Genomic DNA, 25,392 nt, shown 5'->3' on the forward strand with positions numbered 1-25,392 from the left:
AAGAGAAATAGCAAATGGGTGTTCTGTGTTGGTAAGGAGGTTTAAATTCAGCTAATGTGCAAGGGATGAGAATAATTCCCTGTGCCAGGGATGGGAAGGATACTGCTGAAGCATCAAAGTCCCCTTGGGCTTTAAAAGAGCAATCTGCACATATTATCACCTTCAGTAGGCTCTTGTGAATTTACCAAGCCTACGATTGTATTTTTGTTGGTAATCCAATCTCAGCTTGATAACAATGCTTTTCCTGTATATGATCAAATGAATAGTACAGCAATTTTCCAAAGCCTAAGGAGTAAGGATAACAAAGGTCACATGTTTTGCAAACTGGCCAAATGAAACATTTATAAAATTCCATATTTTAAAAGACAGAGCTTTGCAGCTGGGGCTTCCCTAAAGTGGCTGTGGTTTTGGTATCAACCCACAGTGGATTTCCTGTCATCCATTCATCCCCCAAGCCATGTAAAGATTTTCCACCAACAAGATCCTTCTGCAGTAGATTCCACAGGTTGATTATCCGCTGTATTCTAAACCCTTCTTCTGCTTGTGCCCTGTCAGCTTCCTCTAATGTTCCTTATTGCAACACAATATTTTGAAATGATCCAGGCTGTTGAAGCACAGAGTAGTAACACAGACCCAACCTGCTGGCATGTCTTCAAGAAGGACCATAATTTAATAAAGGATAATAAGGAAAGGAGCATAACAGAAAAGCAATATGAATGATGCAGTCTTTCCAGTTAGCAGCTCTGGTGCACTAAAAAGAACCAGCCTTTCTCCTAGCTCTGGCAATGCTACTTCACTCCCAAATCCCAAAGTGGAAAAAAAAAAGTGTAATTTCAATTGTAATTATTATTCAGGCAACGTTTCATCCTGATCTAATAGCACACTAAAAAAGTTTTCTTTCAAAATAATTCTTTGTTTTCTGCAATCACAATCTATCATGCATCTATGTGGTCCAAAGTATTGCATTAGACTCTCTGGTCTAGTTGAAATACACTTGCCCTGGGAGGGTGTAAATTACCCAGATTGCCTGCCTGTGAAGAGGTGATCTTGTCCAAGGCACCACATCTATGCCAGGCACAGGCACATGGCTGTTCTTCAGTTAGAGGTTATGGTGCCTCAGCTGGAGGCAAATTGTCTCAGGGGATGAGGATTTGCCATGTCCTGTCTCAAAAAAGAGAGACAGAGTTGCCCACCAACCTGTTTCTGGGAACATCTCCCTGACCTTGGCAGCCAAACATTTCGGATTTGGCACAGCAATACAAGGACAGCTGTCAGTTTGAGTATCAAAGAGCTTGGCTCTTTGAGGAAGGCTTGCTACAGGATGCTAAGAACCACAGTGCAGTATGATCCTGGCCATTTCCTGTGCACACAGTGGGTACAGATTCTTGGCCTAGCAGGGCATAAGAGCAATCCAAGCCACTCTAATTTTGCAGCCCAGCTCTGCTTCTGTGAGAGCTGGGACTGTACCAAATAGCACTCAAAGTATTGTTGTGGAATAGGACTGAGTTTTTCTTTTGCTCATTAATTCACTTACAACTTCAACTGTCTTTTATTATCATCTTATATCTCTTCTCTGTTCTTCGGAAATAATTTTCATTTTTGCTAATCAGGCTAGTAATCACAGCCTTCACTTCCAGATGCAACTTCCCACTCACAAAATCCCTTAAGGGTTGATTGCTGGAAACTGGGAGGATGTGCCAGGGAACGAAACACTCAGCTGAAGCAGCCACTGCTCCTACAAGCAGGAGCATGGCTCTTTGTGCCATCTCAGCTCTTACAGTCACATGAGTAAAGCGGGGGAGAAATTTTTGGTTTAAAGTGATATGCTAATGCATGTAAACTACAGCCATGTGTACTAGCTGTCAAGGAGACAGGTTTCCTATTCTCATTTGGAAACACAGAATATTCTGAGCTGGAGGGGGCCCACAAGGGAAACAGTCAAAAACAGACAAAAAATGTTGAGTTTCTCTAATGCTTTTTTGGTCATAAAAACTTGGCTGAATATCCATGCATAATTTTTTGCATGATTTTTGATCCCATAAAAAGCAACACTGTGACTTGTGGAATGAATTTGTAAGTGTGCTTGCAGGTTTATTTTGCCATTATTTAACAGTGTTTATCCCAGAGGCTCAGAACAAGGTTTCTAAAGCTATTCAGTATTGGCCTTAGTATACTTTCATTTCTGTTAATGCAAATGTGATACCCTCGTTATATTTTTCCCATAGACTGCTGGGGAAATTTACCTCACTTGGGTAGCAAGGGCATTTTCCATTTTTAAACACACTCTAAAGTAGTATGATTAAAAACAAGGCTATTTTAGACATCATGCCAGCAGCCCACTCTATAAACAACCGCCTAATAAATATTTACTGGTTCAGTTTTGGGATTCTACTTCTTCCTCTGTCCTTTCAATGGAGAAATCTGGGTGATGAAAGACCCTCATGATGATTACTTAGGTTTCAAATCAGATTCTCTAGATCTGGTATTTCCTAGCCCAGGTTCGCTCAGCTCCTGGGTGTGCTGCCACTCTGAGCTTCTTTTTGTCTCCAATAAAGAGCCTGATGGTGTTCACATGAATGAGCAAAACTCTTCTTGTCCTGTAACTTACATGACATAGACTTCTGCAGCAGGAGAACAAAGTGCATGCAAGTGCTTCGTGCATAACCTGGTGTGTCTGCTTGTACAATTAATGAAACTTTGAGATAGCGGCTAAATCCACTCTAATTCCTTTTGAAATCTTCTTAATTTATTTGTGTGGTTTCCAGGCTAAGTTTTGAAAGGATTATAAAGTTTCTTTACTATCAGGAGAGTTTAACACAGGTGCTGCAACATATTCACACCAGACTGTGCTAGGTCTATGTTGGGCTTGTGTTTATTTTTAAACTGGTCTCACACAAGCCTCTAAATCTAAACAACATGGTTAGTGAAGGATGAATTTCACAAACAGTCGAACTGAGCATTCCCATGTGGCATAGCCCCCACCAAAGAAGCACTGCAGAATGACTTCCAAGTAAACCAGAGGAAGGAGAAGACTACGCGCAATAAGAAGATTTTTTCCGTGTGTTTAGTGTCCATTGCCACAGGGTTGCATTTGATTTTGTCCCTAGGCTTCCTGTGCCTCTGTGACTAATCCTCTGGGGACAGCTGTGGCTAAAGCAAACTTCTCTTTGGATTTCTCTGGAGTGAGGGAAGGAGACAGTGTGAGGAAAATGTCCAATATTTTGGCAGAGCCAAGGTCTCTGAGATTACATTCTAGAATAATGATTAACAAATGTTAATAATTTCTAACACTTCTCTGAAACCTCCTTAATCTAATTCTTGCAAGGACCAGTTTGAGTCTGGAATACCAATAGTAACATTAATCCACCCATGCATAAGCTAATGTAGTATTTGGATGGAAATGTCTGCTGGTGTGGAGAACAGCCCACATGACAGATGTGGATGTGGTGAGGCTGCTAGGCATGTTGTGTCTCTCCCAGCCTGGGAACAAGATCTCATGCGGACAGCTGCCCTGTGCAGCTCTGATGGAGGCTGGATGAAGGATGTGAGATGGGGTGGCAAGAGGTCAGCAATGTGTCACTGGCTCACACATCTGGTGGACCAGTACTGCTGGAGGGGGTGGCAGGTGGCAGCTCAGCACCATGGAGACTTTGATCCAGAGGACTATGGAGACTGACTTTTCTCCTCCTAACTCATGGCCACCCAACCAGCAGAGAGATTTTGGGAGGGGGAGCATATTAAAGCTTAGATTAGTAGTTTGTAAAACCCCATTTTTTAATGTGTTAGGTAATAAACGGTCATTTTATGCTTTTGAGTTGTGCATGTCCAGTTTGTGGAGTCTCTTTATGCCTGGTTAAAGATGTTAAACAAACTGAGCTGAAAGAGAGGCCATAACACATTTTGAGCCAAGACCTGATCATGTTCACTTTCCCAGCCCAGGTTTTCACGTGCTGGTGGTATAGGCTGCTGCCCCTGTTTGGTAGAGCACATTGCCCTACCCAGAGATCAGACTCCCCATACACAGTCTTTTAGCCTCTCTTCATGACCCTGGTGACTTCACTGACTACAGAGAAGATCCCTTCCCTTTGATCCCATGGCCTCCAGCCTCTGTTACTCCATCACACTCACCAGTGTAAATTATGAATGTATATAAATTATTAATTCATGTGGATGATCCAGAAACACTACAGCAGTAAAAAACCCAGAGACTTAGTAAGTAACTATGAAGGAGCATCTCTGCAGTTATGAGAGATGAAAAGTGGTCTTCCAAGAGTCTGAGGTTACAGGATGGCAACAAGACAAAACAAGACAAATTGATCTGTGGCTTCTCTGTACTTATCTTTTCTGTAACTAAATCCATCACTAAATCCAGTGATGTTCCATAATGTCCATGTTATTTTCAAAGCAGCACACCCCTATATACTGAAAGTGCAAGAGCTGTCTAGTATATAACTAAGAAAGTTAATTTCCAGTCTCTCAAAAAATGCATTACTTCATTTCCTTTTTTATAATCTTAACATACAAATTAAGTGGGTGCTCTCTGTCTTTTGGTGCCTTTCCTGTATCTCTAGAAAAAGTATTACCATGTCTACATGGAAAATTGTAGAATAAAAATGTAACAGGCAGGTCACTGACAATGTTATCTTGATGAGCAATGAATCTACTTTTCTATGTTTTCTGCATCTACCACTAAAAGCAGTTTCAGTTATGTTTCCTTGATTAACACTTACTTTAAGTGCAATGGAACTATACAGGTTAGACTTGTCCCTGCACTTGAAGTTTTACTGGGATGGATGGAGGGATGGATGGAGGGAGGGAGGGAGGGATGGATGGATGGATGGATGGATGGATGGATGGATGAAATTAAGAATATCTGTACTTACTAAAAAGTAAGGTTTTTTTGGTTTTTCCTTTTTGCACCTTCACTTGTCTTCACTTTTGACACACCTTCCTTGCCTGTGCAAAGTTATTAATTTAGGATGTTGCTTTTGCCATTCTCCACCCATTCCCTTAGTTAACAATCATTCTGCAAACAACGGGATCCATCCCAGTCCAGTGATACACCTAATTTTAGAGCACTGGTAAAGAAGGCTTTATCATGTTATCATATTTACTTGATGAATCTGCCTGGTTTGGCTGTGGATCTTTTTTGTTAATTAACCTATATAAGTTTGCTGATGTTTGTATTGAAATTTCCTGTACTTGGCAAGAACAAGGCTTAATGTTGCAGACATCACCTCAAGCCATTTGCAAACATTCAGTCATCCATTTGTTTCTGGAGGAGGGAGGTTTGTTGCCCACTCTGCTCAGCTGGCCTCAGAATTAAAAATCATTTGCAATTAATTTCCTGTAGCTCTCTGCACATTTAAGGATTTGACTACTTATTCCACTTGACAGAAGTTGGATAAAGTAAGTGGTGTTTTAGCTTCATGAAAATTGTTCCAAGTCATGGTCATGTAATAGTTTAATTTGTGAAAACCTTCTGAAGTTTTGATTCTTCTGTAAGTTTTCACATAGTGACAAGGGGTAATTTCTGAAAGTGAAGACAGTTCAGAGGACCTACACAGTGATAAATGGAGCTTCAAATGCACACTTTGTTCCTTTGCTTCTTCCTGCTCCTCTAGAGATCATCTCCCTGAACTCTGCCTTGACTTTACCTTGACTTAGCCTCTATCCTGCAATATTTCTTGTAACCCTTCACTTCAGCACTCTGCTAGAGTGACCACATGCTCATTCAGCCCTCTTCCTTGGATGTATCTGGTTGGAAAATGGGACTGGGAAAAGGGACATTTGCCTGTACAGTACAGCAGAGTGACAAACACGAGTGTTCATTATTTGACTGACCAGATGCAGAGAACACTATTGTTTTGCCTCATTACATCCTCTGTTCTTCTAAACATTTGGACTGACTAGGTTTTTTGGGGTTTTTTTTCAAACTGGCAGCTACCTTTCAATTTTATCATTACTTGCTCGTATTTCTTCTTTGTTTTGTTTTTCTGTTATGTTTTGTTTTGCTGAGTTATGACCAAAGTTAAATCATATCAGCATGTTTTCTTCTTATCTTCTGAGTGTTTCAGAGCCTGAAGTTCTCTGTATGGCTAAGAAATGGAAAAAAATAATTAAAGTAAAACGTATCTGGAAATGAAATGTTTTCTCTGAGTTTTAATTCAAATTGCCATTTTGCTAAAAATTCCCACTAGAATCTCTAGAGTCAATCTTGACCTCAAATCATCTCTGCCTTTCTTATATGAAAGAGAACCAATTTTTATTTCAGATAAGCTTCTACTGAAATCCCCATGTGTAATTTTTTAATTATCTTCTCTTAACAACCATAATTCTGCATTTTGGATTGGTTTAATCCTTAATCACCATGAGAAAAAAGGGGCTTTATTTTCCAGCAACGAGAAGAGTTCCTTGAAGAAACAGTTCCACATCCCAGTCTCTGCTAATGCATTTTTCATCCAAGAGTCACTAAACAAAGAACATAAACAGCAGTGGGACCAGAGACCACAAACCAGCAGTCAAACTCCAGTCTCTTGCTGCAGAATTATTTGCTTATCAATGCCAGAGCGCCCTTTTTGCTATGCCAGGAATGGCAGGCATATCACTTTTTGTTTTCCCTTGTACTGTTCTAATTATTGCTCCACTATGAGTGTGTTTTATTCCTCAGCCCAGGCGTCTCTTGGGACTGATTTTCATTCAGTACAAATGTTCTCATTATAAAGGCTTAACATGAGGAGAATATAAATGAGAAGATGAGTGCATGCTAAGAAGTTGCTTATACAGAAACTATTGATAAAAGGAACAGCAGAGTAAAACACAGGTCAGCATTAACATGCTCCTACTTCCATGGTTCAAACAGTTTCCATTCCCATAAGAATAGTGTGACTCCTTGCCTCTGAAACCAGGCCAGGAAAAACTTCGTTTAAGTGAAAAAAAAAAAGTGTGAAGCATTTCTATAGAAGATTATGGTACAGCACTAAAGAGCTCTTTGGAAGCATATGCACCTTCATCAGTCTCAGAGATTACCCCCTGTCACTATGTGAACACTTACAGAAGAATCAAAATTCCAAAAGGTTTTCACAAATTAAATTATTACATGACCATGACTTGACACAATTTTCATGAAACTAAAACACCACTTACTTTATCCAGCTGCTCACTAATCATGCAGTTGACCCACTCACCATGTCATTTCTGGGAGCTGCTTTTGTCCAGTGGTTTTGGGCTGGATCAGACTGTAGTCACTGCTAGATGAAGACTTCAGTGAACAGTCATGTAAGCCCTCCTTCAACCTCTGGCCCATTGAGTGAGACCAGAGGTGTCTCTGCAAAGACATCAATCTCCTTGGGATTTCAGAAACACTTCTTCCCCTCCTCCAAAGGGATGGAAACAGCTGAAAGCCACAGTAGCAGTTCAGCCTCTCATTTTTTCAGGCCCAGACAATATACCACTAACAGCTGAACAGTGGCAGAGGGTGTTCACTGATAAAATATTGTTTTGAAAAAGATTGCTAAAAGCAGAGTGAAGCAACCCTCAGGTGTTTGGCTACCAGGCTCCACCTGAGACAAAGAGATTTTTTCCTGCCTTCCACTAGGCTGCAGCCAGCTCTACAGGTAGTATTTCATCTGCAGTGAAAAAGTTTCAGTTTACACTTCATTCCACAAGCATATTCTTGGACATAACTGGAAAAAAGTTAAATGTGTGTTTTAACTAAATTTCAACTTAAAAGTTCCACTGAGGGCAGCAGCCCTGCTCTTCTCATTTTCTTGCTTGCTGACTACATAAAAATGTAGGATATCTCTCAAGACCTTTAAAAAGTCAGAATTCTAACAAGAATATGTGAGTCATGTCTAGACTGACATAAAAATGAAACGGTGTAATTCTTGTCACCAGAATGAAGCATGGCTCACACTCTGATCCATGACACGTTCACATGGTCTTTAGGCTAAAATAGCACACACAGAAGTGTGCACAGTTATAATCAGAAACTTCTATAAATATGTAATATGAAGCTTCTTGAATCCTAACCTACAGACTGTATAACCTTACCAAGAAGTAGTATTTTACCAAACAATTCAGTAGGACACCAATAGACATAGGGCATTATCCAGCGTGGGTCCCAATACCTGTATTTCTGGATAGAGCATTCAAATCTGACCTTAAGCTCCAATCCATTTCAGCTTTAGGTCACCTTAATTCAACTCAGAAACACCACTTAGCTTCGTTCTCACAAAGGCCTTGATGCACACTCAGCTGGTGCATTACCCCTCAGCTACCAGACTGAGCATCCTTATGCCACATGCACCTGTGCTTGGAGACGTGGGTTTCCACAACAGTCTGCCTTCCTTCATCAGAGAACTGGTGACTGTTAGTCAGGACTTACATGGATTTACTGTCCCTCTGGTTACTCGGTCAGCTCTTAAACTGCTCTCATGCACAGCCCAACAGTATAGGGAATTAACAGCAGGGGTTGCTCAGATATCCAGTGCATGCCTTCCACAATTCTTCTGGTCTATGCTTGGACCAAGCCTAGATATCAAGAAGTTCCTCAGTAAGTCATGGGCAGTTCCAGCTAGATCAGTCCTTGAAGCTGAGCTACTGCTTTTAAATCTGTCACAGACAGCTCTACAATCAGCAGTGTAGAAATACTCTTTGAGTATGAGCAAACTGGAAGGTAGAACTGAAAACAAAACTGGAAGGTAGAACTGAAAACAAAACATGGACAAACTTGCACCATCTGCTTTGAAATGCCAACACTTTCCTAGAATAACCTGTGCATCACTACCTTAAGACATTCCTCAGAAGAAGAGCTTATTTAAGAAACAGAATTGTTGTCTGAAAATGATTTGTAAGTGTGAGGAAGGCAACATTGCTCTGGTGGGTGTAGCTATGAGCTTCACACCTATATTAGGGTCAGTCTTTATGTATCTGCATTCTTCAGTGCTCATCTCACAGCTCCATATAAGAGATTTATCCTTCAGTTTGACAGCCAGGCTTCACTGCCAGTGGAAAAAAAACTTTGACAAAGCAAGAAGGGTAAGAAAATGAATCCAGATGCAAGGGTTTCCCCCCCTATTTTTTGAGTAAATTAACAGTCGTTCTTGTCAAAACCAGAAGTAAAGGCAATTTTAAGAGACCATGAATGGTTCAGAAACAAAAGCCCTGTTGATTTTCCTGTCTCAAAACATCTAAAAATTAAAGATAGGTTTGGTTTGCTTAAACACACATATCCAGAGTCTTTTTAGAGGCTCTGGAGAGTCCCCTATCCCACAGTTCTTGATCCAGTAGAACGTCCCCTTTATGGTTTGTGCCATATCTAGCAGACACACTCCAGTACATTTCAGATGATGCCTTTGCTCAAGCCCTCAACCCTCCCAAACATTTTTCAGAGCTGCTATTCTCGATGCCATCCATAGGAACTGAATGAGCAGGCTCTCAAATAATGAGGTCAACTATCAAAGTGCCTGGACATAAATTCAGTGATTAATTTCCACAGTTTTACTTGAAAAATGAGAATAATGATTGTTACAAGCTGAATTATATAAAAAGGCCCTTAATCATGGAAATGACTTGTATAGAGGAATGGGAGATGACAATCCATGATTCAGATATAATACAATAAATTGTTTTCCTGTTTTCACAGCTGACTGTCTGGTTTTGTGTTCTTATGTGCAAGTGTGATTTAAATTGCTTGATAGCCTCTAAAAAGCCACCTCCCAATAATCTCCAGGAATGATTTCAGACTGAGTTGTTGTTTTTTTTTAATCTATCATTCTAGAGCATTTTGACACTACTCTTTTAACTCACACTTCAAGAGTGGACCTCTAGGAAGTTGTAACCAGTATTTATTTCTAAACCTGCCCTACCCAGACCATAAATTAATCCCAAGAGTTTCAAAGATTTTTCCTTGAAAACAACAATGACTTGGGCCTAGTTTATATGCATGATTTCAGCAGCCAAGCGCCAGAGAAGCATGTTGGCACAACACCCTGAAGTCAACTTAATGGTGTGATTCACTGGAGCACTATTTCTCTCCCGTAACTCTGTTACCTGCAAGCACTTAATTTTATTCAAGTCCATTTGGAAACAGGTGAAAACGTACACAGAGTGCAAAGGAAAAATATTTTATTGTGAACATGGCATGTAAAAGATGGGTTTCAGAATATACTGTTATCTATCAAATGAGGAAAAAAAAGCTCTGACGTGAGATAAATGAACAGTGCTTGAGACAAATGAAGAACATGCACACAGCTGTTCTAACAGCACAATTCTGATACCAATCACAACATATTATATAGCTTTTATGACAATGCTTATAAAAATTGCAAATACTGGACCTACTCCTGCATTGCTGTCCATCATCCAAATCCTCAGTGAATCTTGCAGGTGTGTGGAGGGAACAATGAGAGCAAACTGACACCCCACCTCAGGCAGCAGAAGGTAGAGATGGAGGAACATCAAAAACAAAAGACAAAACCACTGTTCTACAAAAGTAAAAAGGCAAATATTATCCCAAGGAATATTATTATTTGCACAAGAAATCTTAATTGCAGCATCCTGACTCCATTAAAGCCAATGAGAGTATGCCATTGAGATCAGTGGAGCCTGAATTTCATACTGAAATTTAAAACATTCTTGCTTTAGTGTAAACATCAGCAGGAACTAAATGTCAGCATCTATACAAGTATTCAAGTGCTGTTTAAAAAAACAATAAAAAACATACAATGCTAACCCAAAATGCCAGTACATATACAAAAGGCAGATAATTAAAAGAGGAATTTTTTCCCCAAATATACATTTTGAAGTATTTAAAACCACCAATTTTTTAGTACTTGTACATCATTGTTAGGGAAGGAGTATATGAGAAAAAAAAAGAATTATTTACAATGATAAAGGAAGGGCACAGTGTTTGCTCACATCTATCTGAAACCAGTATTTTCTACTTTGGAGTCATGACATATACCTGCACACTCAAACAGGTTTCAATGCAGTGTTGAGAAGCGGCTATACTTCATTATTATGAAATATAACCTTTCTGTGCAAGTATTTCAGCATGATTCCTCAGGAGCCATTTATACCCATTCACATTTTCACTTAAAAAAAACCCAAACAAACCAACTGAAAAATTTCTTGCCACAATATCTTGTCTTCAAACAACCTGGTGAGATTTTCCACAATGGGAATTTACAGTCATGCATTTGGAGACTCAGAGTCAATACAACTTTTCCATTTACTGTCAGAGTTGTGCCTGTCTTCAAAGAGTTCTTTGCTAATTTTTGTGCGGATCTCAGGACTCGTTAACAGCTCCTTTATCTGATTCAGTCTGGGTAACAGGGTCTGCGTTTCTCTGCGTAAAGCTTCCTTTACTAAGTCTGCTTCATGGCTCTTTCCTAGAGGAAAACAACAATATAATACATTTTATAACAACTAATGTGATTTATAATCATTAATGTTCAGAGATAAAGAGATCATATCTGGTTTGGACAGTAGTAAGTGCTCAGTGTTTCGCCCATACTCATTTTTTATAAAAAGGTATTTCATCAAAAAATATAATTTACATCAACAAATGCTACCAAAATGTAAAGAATAGTACAGCATCACATTTAAGGGAAACTCCTGCCTTATTACATACTGTGTAATAGTATCTGCGATGAGTATCTGCAGTGGTAATTTTTAGCTTGGTATTGACTGCTGTTGACTAGGAAACAGCACGTGCTCTCACACGGAGCAAGCAGCCCTGCAGCGCTGCCAAACCCTCGGGCGCAGGGCATTGCTTCCACTTATGGCAAGGCTTCATCCACAGTCATCCACGACAATCCAAATGACAAATGCAAAATGTTCAGTTTCTCCTCAAAAGCAAGAAAGGGACTCTTGGTATCAAGAGCAAGTGAAGACTGGAGCCGCCTGCTTCACCACTCTTGCTTTTTTTCCACCGTCCATCCCTCCCAGCATTCAGCAGATTTTCAGCAGTACAAGCACTTATTAAACCAGTAGACAGTGTCCTTCAATTCAGAACAAACTTTTCATAAGAGACTCACAAAGCAGAGTGCCTGACACCCAGCACCACTTTGCAAATTTCAGCAGGGAGCGGAACATGTTTTTGTAGTTATTCTTGGTGGGATATTTGCTCCCAGGCTTTTTGCACAGGGCTCACTTGCTGTTATCATTGTCACTCTCATTCTTGCTGCCACTCGCTGCTTCCTCAGTTTTTGCAGGGCTCCCATCAGTCTGCCTGCTTTTGTTTTGTGTTTCTTCTAAATACTGCTGCACAGCCTTCAGCACTGCGTTCTCCACCAGCCTTTTGCTGAGGCTCACCAGCTCTGCATCGTCTGGCTCTGCTGCTTGCTTTTCACCTATGCATCACAACAGACAAGAGAAGGAATTCATTGCCATGCAAAGATAGTAGCTGTGATTGTATCAGAAGCTTCTGACTTGAGCTGAATTCTAAGTTATTAGCCTCTTCCTGATTGTAAAAAGTAATTTTTCCCCCCCTCAAGCTCCAAACCAAAGTGTTCCATAAAGATGTGTACATTGTATTAGATCAAAGATATTTCACTGCTCATGTTTCTTATAACACTCCAGCAAAAGTCACTGGCTAATGTTATAAGCCCTCATTCAGCAGGGAGGAGTAAGTGTGCAAATTTAATTTTTTTCTGGCCAACGATCACCAGTGACATCTGAGCAAAGATCACAGAATCACAGAATATTCTGAGTAGGAAGGGGCCCATAAGGATCATCAAATCCAACTCTTAAGTAAATGGCCCTTAAGGAAATCAAAATTGCAACCTTGGCATTATCAGCCCCATGCTCTGACCAAGTGAGCCAATCTCAGGGTCATATATAGCAGGAGGCATATTTATACTCTAGCAGCATTCCTAAATTAGGTGCCATCATTTTGTGATTTTGCTTAATAAATCTAAATCTATTTATTCATTTCTTGTAATTCAGGGGTTTCTCACAGGAAAAATTACTAAAACACTCAAAGAACAGGTTACAAATATTTTTCTAAACAAAGCATAAAACTAACAAAAAACATATAGTCCCTCCCTGCCTCTCTTCTGTCTTCTATCTTAAAGCTCTAACATCAAAAGATTCCAGCAGTCCATTCTTAAGTATCTGCTGATAAAAACAAGAAGCTGAAATTTCCCTGTTTTGCTAAAACTTCATAGGAATAACATATACAAACAACTATAGGCATAGTGAGGATTCTCTTATATCATTACATGTAATTTGAAATGGTGCTTTTCCACGAAACATTTTCCTAATAAACTATAAACCCTACTGCAGAATCCTCATTTCATGAAGAATTTGTTGCAGGAAAAGCAAATTTTATTGTCCAATTCTCACTGGTCATGCCATTTGCTATTTCACAGTCCCCTGCTTTAGGTAAATAACTGTTTCCCTCCATCTGTATTTAAAGGTCATACATTTCATGTCCTCTTCAGGCATTTGCATTCTGCGACCAGTAATAAGAGGCTGCTTAGTCACATGCATCTGGTGAAAGAGATATTATTGTATGCTCTCAGCACAAAGCTTTGTACTGTTCAATTACCTAAATTTGTCATTTTTCATACATGTAAATTTATTAAAGCTTTTCAGCACATATAGATAACAGTTATGAAAGACTTTTAGTAGTCTTCCTAGTGTACTGCACAACCTCAGAGTGATTTCACTGATAAAGCATAATTCATATGGGAATTCAAGGAGGAGAGAGAAAAGCAAACAAAACTCTTCATATTCAGAGGTAGTGCTTCTATTAGCTGTTAATATGAACAGCAGCTCTTCCAGTTCTGGGCCTCCACAGCACTGTTAATACGGGCAAGGAAGAACTATGCTCTCCCCCTGAAGAATCATCAGACTACATCTTGGTAATGCATTTCTTTACATTTTGGAGAAAGCATAGATAAATATTCTAAAGATATTAAAAGAATATCTAGGGGGATAGTTTTGATTAAAACCAAATATAAAAATACATCGTAAGAATGTAAATTTAAAGAACACATTAAAAACAGAATTATCATTTCCAAGGAAAAATATTTCAGGCTACTATGCAACAGAGGCAGAGGCACTATTCCCAAAACCAAACAGCTACATACTCCACATTCTGTGACTCACTGCTTACCATATCGCTATCTCTAAATCCTGGGTCTAAGTTAATCCTTTAACTTACAGGAAGGAGGAACTTAATTCACACTCTTCTCTCTCAGGGCACCCAAGGTATTTATGAGCAGCATCTCCTCACAGCTTTTCTGAATTGATCCCACACACTCCTTTGAACGAAGCCCTTAGATTACGGATTTCCTTTGCCTCTAGTAAAGATGCTCAAAAATGTGTTGGTTGCCCTGGTCTATTTAGTCACTAGAAAAAATAATTAAAATACTTAATGATTGTTTAAAGTAAAACTGGTTTCCAGTTGCAGAGTTTCTTGCTTTTCAGAATTGCTCATGGGTCACAGAAATCGTTACTCACACAGTGCTAATGATCTATCCATGCAACTCAGAAAAAAAAAATCAATGGGAAATATGGTGCACAGCCACTCTCACACTTGACCCTGCAGTGCTTAATATGCAGAATATGACTAATCAGTCACAGAGGCCTCCAGATACCACACAACAGTACTGATTATATTTACTCACAGGGTAATTTTAGTTGTAGTACATCATGTATTATGGTCTGAAAAAGGCCAGAGCTCTTCTCCCATGAATACTTTCTGCAGAACAGCTCTCATTTACAGATATATGTATAAAATCCATGCAGCTACTATTGCATTTATTATTTCAAAATAAGCAGGTAGCTCACTTATAAGTTCTTTCTCAACCATGAAAAAGTCAGATTTTTATAAAACTGTACTTTTATTAGTAGAATATATATAGCTACAGAAGAATGGGTTTGTGGGTTTTTTGTTTGCTTATTTTTAATATTTTGAGATATTCAAGGCTCATCAAAAGTCTAGGGTGAAGACTGTAGGATCTCCTAAGAGAACTCTGCACTCCCACTGGAAAGATATCTGACTGACATGTGAATGCAAATGCATGCACATCCTTGCATGAAGATTGTGCTTGGATTTATCCATGCAGCCACCTTGGTGAACAGGCACACGGACCTATATGATTCCCTGATGCTCTGTTTCTATTCTCACAGTCCCAAAATAGCAGTTGTGGGAGTGTCTGCAATGCCACGGTTGGCTGCCAGGGTAGCTGGGTACCATTGTATCGCTCCTACTCATGACTGCTGATAAAATGAAACAGGTCATGTAATAGCAATGAGTATTGAGCATCTATATCTACTTGACAATTTAACACACATCTATCCTGTTTACATCTCTCCTCCCATGCTGCAGCTGCTGCTCGCCTGCTTCTTTGATGAATACAACTCCTTTGCAGCAGGCAAACGCTTCTTTGAGTGCACTGTCTAACATTGTTGGAATTATTGGAATATCTGTAGAAGTCATTGCAGATATGAATGTTTTAGATTCAAAAGGGAGGTTTAAAAATTCACACTTGCTGTTTGTAATCTCTGTTCTGAAAAGTGAACAGATATACCACAGCACTGAATTTGCATCAATATTGTGACACTACTTTATTTCTGTGCCTGTGAATAAAAAAATTCCAGTCTTCTCCTCAGTGTTGTTCAGAATAAAAATGAAAAAACCTTTCATTTTGTTTATCCCAGAATTCTCTTCTATAATTTTCAAAATATGAGAACCAATTCATACTCTGTGAATGCATCTCAATGCATTCATGCTGAGCAGCGTTTTTTATTACTAAAACTGAAGCATACCAGTTGTCCTGAAATGACCATAATTTTTTACAAAGGGAACTATCAGCACTACAGAATTATTCAAAAGAGGCTTTATGATCCTACATCCTACTGCTAGCAGTTATGGACATGAACCACATGCCTGCAACCACAGCCAAGTTTGGATTCAAATTCACTGCTGTATCTTTCTACTGGACTAGATTTACTCTCCAAGTCTACCCGCCCCTACACATTACAAAATTGTGAGCTGAATTTTGAAATACTGTATTGGAACAAATCAGATATCATGGTCCTGGTACAGCATTTTCATGGCCCTAACACAGCCTGTTTAGAGTGCATATAGTAATCTCAGATTTGGAGAGAGACGGGACAGTTTGAATCTCTCTATTGTTCATATGATTAGCCCATGGATTGTGATTTTTTTGGTAACAGATTTAATTGAAGGAAGCAACAGGGGATCCCTTTTACAGGAAAAGCCAGTTTTACATCCTTTTACCAGCTATGCTCCAAGACAATGTTCTGCAATCCTTCCCTTGTGGCCTCAACACACTGGACTTTGTTCTTCCTTCCAACAACCTTTCTTGGCAATAAAACAATGATAACACGAGGAACATTATAAAAGAGACCCTTCGTATTTTGATTAGGTGACTGAGACCCGCTGAGAAATTTGGTAGCAGAGGTTCTGCACTGGGACCTAGGGAGGGCTGTGGTAACAGACATGCCTCTATCTACCTTTTGGGTTATTCCAGTAATAATTTCTAATACAGTTTTTGCAAACTCTATGAACATAAATATGAGCACGTGCCCATATCTAATCAACACAGTAAGGAGAGACAGGAAAGTCACAACTCTGAACATTTCCTTGTTAATTAAGAAGGACTTGCATGAAACGTCTCTTAAGTGGTCACTTAAGAAATTGACACAAATAAGGCACTGGGAGGAAGGTGAAGTTATAATCTCTTTATGACATGAGGGTGATGACATTTCTGTTGGTGGATGTTCCCACCTGATGTGGGACATCTAACAAACTTCTTTAGGTTTACATGTATTGCTCTGTAAATACAGGACAGTCTTACAAAGCAACACCAATCTGTCCTTCATGCTGAATACGAGGTTTCTAGTTTGCTGGAAAAGTTTTTTTTATTTAATTTGGCACACCATGGAACAAACCTGATAAAGGAGGAATTTCTGCTAAAGAGGAAATTAAGGGTGTTGCAGCTATTCAGGGAAAGTGGTGCTTTTGCCAGATTCAGTAATGACAACAGGAATACCTGCAGGTCCCTTTGAGCTGCAGACTTGGCAAACATGGCAAAAGTTTGTTTGGTTTCACACAAACCCCTGTGAAGCTCTGATATAAATTTTCTGACCACCTCTAAATGAAGAAGGAGGATATGATCTGCTAAACCTACTCATCCCACTGCAAGCACTAAGGGATGTGATGCCACAGGCAAGAGCCTCCAGAACAAACAAAATTTAAAAAGTATTATATAATACTCTAGTCCTGGCATACAGGGAGTTCTATTAAATATCTTGAGTTTATTTTTCTATTAAAAGAGACCTGTTGACAGAGAAATTCCCCAGCCCCTTTAATGCAGTTTAATGCTTAAATTGAACTAATTCATAGGAAGTGTAGTGCAACAGGCAGGAAAGATAGCAAAGTGGCTGAAGGAAACAAGATGGCTTAAAAAGCCGTGAGTTTTACTTGATTTTTCACACCAACACCCCGGTAGATAAAACAGGCCAAGTTACACAAGTGGTTTTACATAGCCACAGTAATATTCACTGTGCAGGATGGAAATGAAGGGTTGAGGCAGATTGTGATAGCAAACATCCAGGCAACATTATTCACCCTCCTTCACCATCCACAGTGCTGCCCAGTGCCAGCAGCTCTGGGGAAAGGCACCTTGGATCAGCAGGCTGATCAAAGAGAGCAGATGAGTTGCTCTGCCCTCTAGGATTTTGCCATGGGGGAAGCCTCCTGCTGTTTTCAGAGCTGAAGAGAGAGAGAGAGAGAGAGAGATCAGGCTTCCCAGTTTTCCCAGGGAAAAGCTGAACTCTGGAACACGATAGACATGGCAGTGCCTTGCCTTCAATGGTCTTCCAGAAATAATACTGAGAATGTAACACGCTATGGGTGACACACAGGCTGCTTCCCCATCAACCTCGGTCACCAGTGACCACAGACAGAGCTGGATGGTCTCGAAGGCAGAAAGACCTAGACCCTGCTAGGTCACCAAGCTGAGGGAGGTATAGGCCCAAAAACACAGCTGCTAATGAAAAGGGTATATACGAGAATTTTAATTGCCACACTCCAAATATTTTGGCAAAACCTTCAAGTCACTGCTTATGGACCTGTCAGCCACGACAATCAAACATTTTCTCATCAGCATGCCAAGGCAAGTCATTTAATAAACATTCACTTCTTGCTACTGTTTCTTTATCCTTCCCATAGTCATGGGAACTTCAGTGTCATGTCTTTAGGATTCATTTGTTACTATACAGCTTCCAAAGGGATGCTATTTTGGCTGTGACTTTTCCATGCTGCTGTCAAGCATACTAAAAAAAGCAATCTTTTTTGGCCTAAGACAGATTGTTAAGCAAGTGTTAATAAGTGAATCTTAACAAGCTGAACCTGTGTTGCTGTTCCTCCTGAGCTCAGAAAAAGGCTCCATACAAACTCATGTTATCACAGTCTCTCACATAGTACATCTCTTTCCCTGGGGAAAGCAATTATGAATGTACTTTTAAGTTATGGACAGAAAAGTCAAATTTTAATCAACATCCATTTTCACTTAATTATTTAAGTTGAAGAAGCATGAGTTGTCAAACACAGCTGCATACTGTTTGAACTGCAAAAGGAAGACGAAATCTTGAAAAAAAAAGAGATATGAGTGCAATTCAAGAGTATGTCCAACAGTGTATATAAAATACCATAATAATTTTAATTTTATTTAATAATTTCAAATACTGCATCATTATAATGAAAAAAAAAAAGGTTATCTGCAAGGTGCTTTTAACATCTCTGTAATTAGATTAGATAAAAATGCTTAATTAGATTCCGAATCTAATGGAAGAATGTTAGAGTCCCCTTTCTCAGTATGAGCATCTTAAATAGGTTTGAACTGGTAGCAAAACTGCATCCAAAGGCAGTCAAAATAGATAGGTCTAATCCTCTTCCTCCAGAATCTTCCTCTTGCAGGAACTGAATCCACTTCATAAGCTTCTTATGCAAACCACGAAATTATGTGTTTTCGAACACATGAGTAGGATTGTTGCTGTCTTTCCTTTCATGGATCAAGTCTATTAGAATCTGACCAAATCTGCCAACAGGTTTGGGAAAACTAACAAAACACGCTTAAATCAGTTTGAATTGCATTTAAAAGCACCCCCTAACATGAAGTACTTATCATGACCTTTCCTATCTGTATCCCCTTTATCTATCATAGATTTTGCCTTAAATAATATATTTAGTTTTGTTCCTTCTTCCCTCCCTTTTGTTTGCCACCTAACTTCCTAACTTTAAATGGAGGAGCTGGAATTTGCTATCAGTTTTTAAACTGATATTGTAAGATGTAGCTGTATAAACGTTCACTGCTCTACCACACAAAAGTTTGTAAACATGAAACTGACTTTTGATACTTGGAGAGTACTAGTACATAGAAGTTTAGGCCTCTCTTTAAATGCTCTGGCCTTGAACCCAGAAAACCACTGTTTGGGATCTTCTTCAGGACAAGCTCTTCCTCAACTTTTATTGCTCTTTAAAAGCCCTAAAATACCCACTTGTAAGAACATGGAATCACAGAATGATTTGGTTAGGAAGGAGCCTTAAAACTCATCAAGTCCAACTCCTGCTGTGATGGGCAGGGACACCTTTCACTAGACCAGGTTGCTCAGAGCCCCATCCAGCTTGGCATTGAACACTTCCAGTGACTGGGCATCCACAACTTCTCTGGAATCATCCCCCTCTTTCAGTTTAAACCCATTGTCCTTTCACCACATGACCTTGAAAAAAGTTCCTCTTGATTTCTAAAGAAAAATATTCCAAAGAAAAGGTAAGCAACAAATTCAGGCATGTGCTTAGTCATAATAAATTGCTCCATGTCATGGAGCTTTGATGACCGCAGACATGAAATCAGAATATCTGTAGATAAAGAGTTAAGAATGCTGAAGGTGTGATTACAGCTCACTTAATCTAATTCACAGAAATTTAAAAATTGTTGCTAGAGGATGGCAGAACAAAATCTGTGGGTAAAAAAAATCCTGAAACATTACCATGTCATAGAACTAAATTTAATGCAATCAATCCTTCACAAGAAAAAAACAGACCTTATAATCTAGAGCAAGAAAAAATTGAAATATTATGAGAGTACTAATTTTTCTCCCATCCTATGTTCTTTATGAATAGAGCAAATAACCTCGTTTACTGAACAAGCACCTAATAATCAAAATTAACATAATTCTTGAGTCTGTTTCACCATTAAAAATCAAGAATAACTGAGTCCTAATTACTGTTTTTAAACCACTGGACCTTACTTCCATATCCTTCCAATGTTAAATATCAAACATTATAAAAGCATTTTCTTTCTGAAACAACATAAAACTCCTTAAAAACCCCACTTCCCTACCTAATACAACACTTTGATGAGAGCAAATCCCTACAGCTCTAACACTGCATTCTAGGAAAATAATAACTCCCCCTCCCTTTCTTCCCCCATATTTCTACTTCCTCAAACTCAGTGAGTCAAAGACTGTTCTAGCAACACTTCAGTGAAATCAATCTGGAAAAATATGTCTGCTATGCAAAAAACTGAACTAATCATCACAATTTTTACCAATTTACTCTGTACCATAATGGATTGCTCATTACCATGCCTTAAAACTGATGGTTCTCATCTCTTTACATTTCTTTTTCCATTTGCAAATTTTCTCTCTACCTACATAGTATACAGAGTTTCACACCTTCTTCTTTAGCATCCCAATAATTCTAAATCTGTCCCATAACATCAGTAGAAAACTGCTTATTCATACCAGCTGGTCTTTTGGGCCTTTATTTCTATTAGGCTAAACAGTTCTAATTTGGAGTTTCATATATTTTCTTTGTCCTCTTATTTTAAAGCAGTATTGTTCTCAGCCTTTCCTCAATTCAAGAGTAAAAGAGTAATGGGTGGATATCCATGCCATAACCAGTTTTTGCATTTATTTTCACTCTATTCAGACCCAACTGTGTGATGAAAAGCTGGTACTTTAGTTTGCTCTGCCTTTATGTTTCCCATACAGAAAAGTTCTCCCATTTCTATATCTGGCTAGAGGGGCCAAGAGAAGTTTGTTAAGGATGAGGAGAAGAAAAGAAATAGGCAATGGTTTTCCTCAAGAGCAGGTTATGTCATTCATGATTTTGAGATTTCCTGAGACAGGAAAGCACACACAACAGTTGCTCAGCACAATGCAATGTGGTTTGAACTCCAAGAATGCAGATGTAGCTATACACTGAGGGTTACTATGTGGGGCACCAGAAGCAACCTAGAGCTTTTGAGAACTGGCCTGTCCTCATAGCCTCGGTGTAGCACCACAGGCATCCACACATTCTGCTGGAGAAGATTAAACTTGGACAGACTTTAACATATATCATGTTTTTATTGAAAGTCTAATCCTGTACTATTTTCTAATTTTATGTCTTCTTTAAAGGTTATGGTTAAAAAAAGGCAAAGGTAATAAAATGGATCTTTCAAAGTAAAATGATGCACTTCTATTGGAATGGACTTGTTAGTCACTTATGCTGAAGCAAGACTACAGGCAGTGACTCCAAGATCCGGGCTGTATTACACGTGGCCCTTCTTCCAAATGTTTCGGATCAATTGTAGCCGAGAACACACACACAATGTATGAATAAACACAGGTGGGGTCAACATAAATTAACATCTATGGCATTAAATCAGAGAATCAACTGAGCTTCAAAACACAAAAGCACTACAGCAAATTTCATTTTAACAGAGAAAGGTAAACTCTGACTTTAGAAGGGGGTTCAATCCCTAGAACTCACCTCATCACAGGCTACAGTTTGTAGAACTGCAAGACTAAACTCATCATTTTGTGCTGGAAAACCTCTCACATTGTATTAATGAGGTGTATGTGAAAAGCAAAAGAGGATGCGAGAGAGAAAGAAAGGAAAATCTTTTTGATGGCATTAGGCTATACTAGATGGTAATGGATTTTTAAGACAGAAAAAAATGTACATGTGCTGACTGTACTCAGCCACAGTAAGTGATACAGAAAACATGGCTGTCTTATATATGTTTTTGTTCAATCTTTTTGCGTTGTAGTAAAATGAAAGATTGAATAAAATGTCATTTAAAAATTATTGCTAGGATATGAAACAGAATAACACAATAATAGACCACAGGGTAGGACAATTTGCCTCTTAGCAAAAGGATACAATCTCTCTAGAGAGTGGAATGAATTATCCATGCCTGAGGATTATAACTCACAGGAAACTTAGCAAGTGCTTAGATCAAATTCACCTGAGATTGGCATACATTCAAAGGGATTAAGCCATCGGCAGAAAAGATAACGTTAATGGTGTATTCTGAGATTTGGGGACTGGGATCCAGAGGGGATACCTAGTAAGAAGTGCATTTTCCCTACACCAATTTAGGACAACCATTCAGGCAGGGTCCTGACAAAAGGAATGTCAGGCAAGAGCCTGACAAAAGTTTGGCTATGTATGCTAACATCAGAACTACAAGTCTAAAAGTACTGACTATTGTACAAGTTTGGCAGTGCCAAATTGGTCATTGGTACCGCCTATTTCTAGCTACTTAAGGCTCAAGGGCAGCCTGCACCCAGCTCATTTTTAAGACAATTTCCAGCCTCATGCTCCCCGGAATTACAGAATGGTTAGGGCTGAAAGAGACCTTAAAAGATCTAGTTCTAAGCCTTCTGCCATGGGCAGGGACATCATGCTAACTTACATAGCATATACAACCATATACCTCAAATTCCTCTAAATCCCAATCTCTTCTGTCAGTTCTCCAGCTTCTCAAAACTTATGGAAACAGAAACACTCAAGTTTTAGGAATGGCAAAATGATTTGGCATAAAACATTATTAAACCATCAGTAATCAGCTGCTGAACAAGGCATCAGTACGCCTTGCTATGATACTTTTCAAGTTATCTTATTTTCCACTTTGCCTATAATAATTTCACAAATAATAACAGACCAATGTCATCTAAAGGACAACCCCTCACTCGACCAAGGACCTGTTGTTTGTCTTGCCTTCTTTGTTTGTCTGCCCTAATCTCAAAATCTTGGTCACAATATTGCAAAATGTAGACTCTCTGCAGCCCAGCATCTGTCACTGACAGGAAGCTTTCCCTGAAATATATACAAAATGTTCTCTCTTGTTCTTATTTCACATGATGCAATAGAAGTAATCCCATGCTATCCTAACAGTTGCTTAATCATGTTAACCAGTTCCTCCTCCTGCCTTCTGGTTTTATAGCTTTTTTTTTTTTTTTCAAAATTAGCTAGCCCCTGCTCTCAGAGCTCCCCAAGATGTAGCTCTGCAGCTCCCCAGGCATTTTCTGAAGCACAGCCTAGGCTCCTAATTCACATTTTGAGCATTATATTCTTCTGGAAACACAGTACTTCCTCCAAACATCCATTTCCTCTGCTTCTCATGGAGCATCTTGAGCTTCTAGGACAAAAGTTACTCTGATCTTCCCAGGGCAGATTTAGCTAGCACTGCATGCATGCCATTTCTGCTAAAAGGTTATAGCTCTGGTGGCATACAACCTTGCTGGAGGAGAAAAGAGGTAGATTTTGGGGATTGTTTTTTCCTTCCCAGAAGTGAACGTTTCCACAGATGAAATCTGTTTTCACCCCTTTTTGAAAGAGGACCAAGTACAGCTTCCTGATTATTCCAGGTCAGTACAGAAGTGTCAAAATCGAGACTCTGATTATTAGTCCATATTCTAGTTTCGAGAGACCTTTAATGAAACAAAATAACTCATTTTCTCTTTCTTAATTATATGGCATTTTTTAATGGAGGCTATGCAGACCAATTTTGTAATTTTTTTTAAAATTCATTTTTTAATGGTTTCTGGAATTACGGTTAGAAAATGCCTGCCTGCTTCCAGGAATACCACTCTCCATTAACAAAGTCTTCAATTACCTAGCATTAAGCACCACAAATCAGACAGTACAAAGGGGAAAAAATACATTTAAAATACCAGCTAAGGAAGAAGTAGACAACTACCACATTTTGGTTGTGTAACAAACACTTTCCCACTCTCAAGTGTAGCTATTCTATTTCTGTAATACATGTTTTATCCATATGCTACAATTTCTACATTGTAAATACAATTTCTACATTGTAAGGGGATTAGGTTACAGTAGGACTTGTCATATAGCAAGACAATAGGTGGAAGAAAATGAATTGAATGGGTAGCTGTTCATATATACTAACAGAGAATGGTATTTCATCTTTAGCATATTGCACTTTCTATTTGGCTGTAATATGGATTTGCTTGTTGATCACTTTCAAACAGAGAAGGAAAATTCAGCTTGGGTTCTCTGTTGACATTTGACAAACACCTGTTCTCACAGTACCATGAAAAGCATCTCTGAAACCTGGTGTTTCATGCAGAGACACCTGCCTATGTTTACACAGGTGAGCTCTAAAATGCCATTACTTGTTGGCTCTAAGGCCAGTTAGCACAGAGTATCTCAGGTTCCACCCAGCTCTGTAAGCCTCTGAAATGCTGTGGCTGTATCCAAACTGCCTGCTGGGAAAGGACTTGGGTTGGTGTTAACTCCTAACCAGTGCCCAGGAGTTTCTGCAGCATGTTTGCCAGGCCCAGAACTATGCCAGGGTGGTGGCATGGGCAAGGCAGTCCAGGGTCCAGGTGCAGCCCCAGACACCCTGGCATGCAGTGCACTGCAGTCCAAGGCACCCAGAGCAGTCACAGAGCTGGGCTGTGTCTGTAGGTAGCAAAGCTGGGAAGTACATTGAGCCAAATTCTGCATTCGTGGAACAGTTACTTCTGTGGATTTCTCCTGGCAGAAGTTTTGAATTGTAACTCCAAAGCAGCCCAGCACAAATGAAAACAGAAGTATGAACTAAGAACAGTTTCAGAGAGTAATGCAGTAGTAGCTAGAGTAACATGTATGCCAGAGGACAGGATTTGGCTCCTGACTCCAGTAAAGCTGTGCAAACAACAGAATTTTCATTTCCTCTTTTACTACAATGAAATATGACTGCTGTAGTTCTGATTTAATCTGCAGAAGTAAGGAAATGGAAAAGCAAAATTCATAAATCTAAACATTTATACCTTCCAGTGCTTTTTATTTTTCAGGGCAGGCCTTATAGCACTTCAGAAAACCATGCAGCTCCTTCTACTGTTTGGTGTGTAAAGAGTGGCAGTGTCTATAGTGAATAGACAGAGGCACTGTGCCAGACTACACACAAATCTCAGTAAACTGAGACAGGAGCATGCAATAATGAATGAGAGCAATAGTACTTCCATAATGCAGAATAAGGTATTTGGATATTGTTCACTGGGAATACAGGGCAGCTTTTAATATTATCTGATAGCAATGACCTGTAATTTACCCTCTGAAAATCAATAAAA

General features: G+C 39.2%; 1 protein-coding gene across 2 annotated transcripts in view; it reads right to left on the bottom strand.

The window, feature by feature from the left end:
- Positions 1–10,111: 10,111 nt before the first annotated feature.
- AKAP7 (A-kinase anchoring protein 7) overlaps positions 10,112–25,392 on the bottom strand; it is an 81,990-nt gene continuing 66,709 nt past the window's right edge. Inside the window, exon 8 of one of the 2 annotated variants that reach the window (XM_059842087.1) lies at positions 10,112–11,393. In XM_059842087.1, coding sequence (XP_059698070.1) covers positions 11,194–11,393 — 200 coding nt within the window. In that variant the 3' untranslated portion in view covers positions 10,112–11,193. Of the gene's footprint in view, positions 11,394–12,100; positions 12,357–25,392 lie in introns of those variants that run through there. The other variant, XM_059842086.1, reaches the window with a different exon arrangement.

This window comes from Haemorhous mexicanus, chromosome 3 (genome assembly GCF_027477595.1).
Source record: "Haemorhous mexicanus isolate bHaeMex1 chromosome 3, bHaeMex1.pri, whole genome shotgun sequence".
NCBI classification, from domain to species: Eukaryota; Metazoa; Chordata; class Aves; order Passeriformes; family Fringillidae; genus Haemorhous; species Haemorhous mexicanus.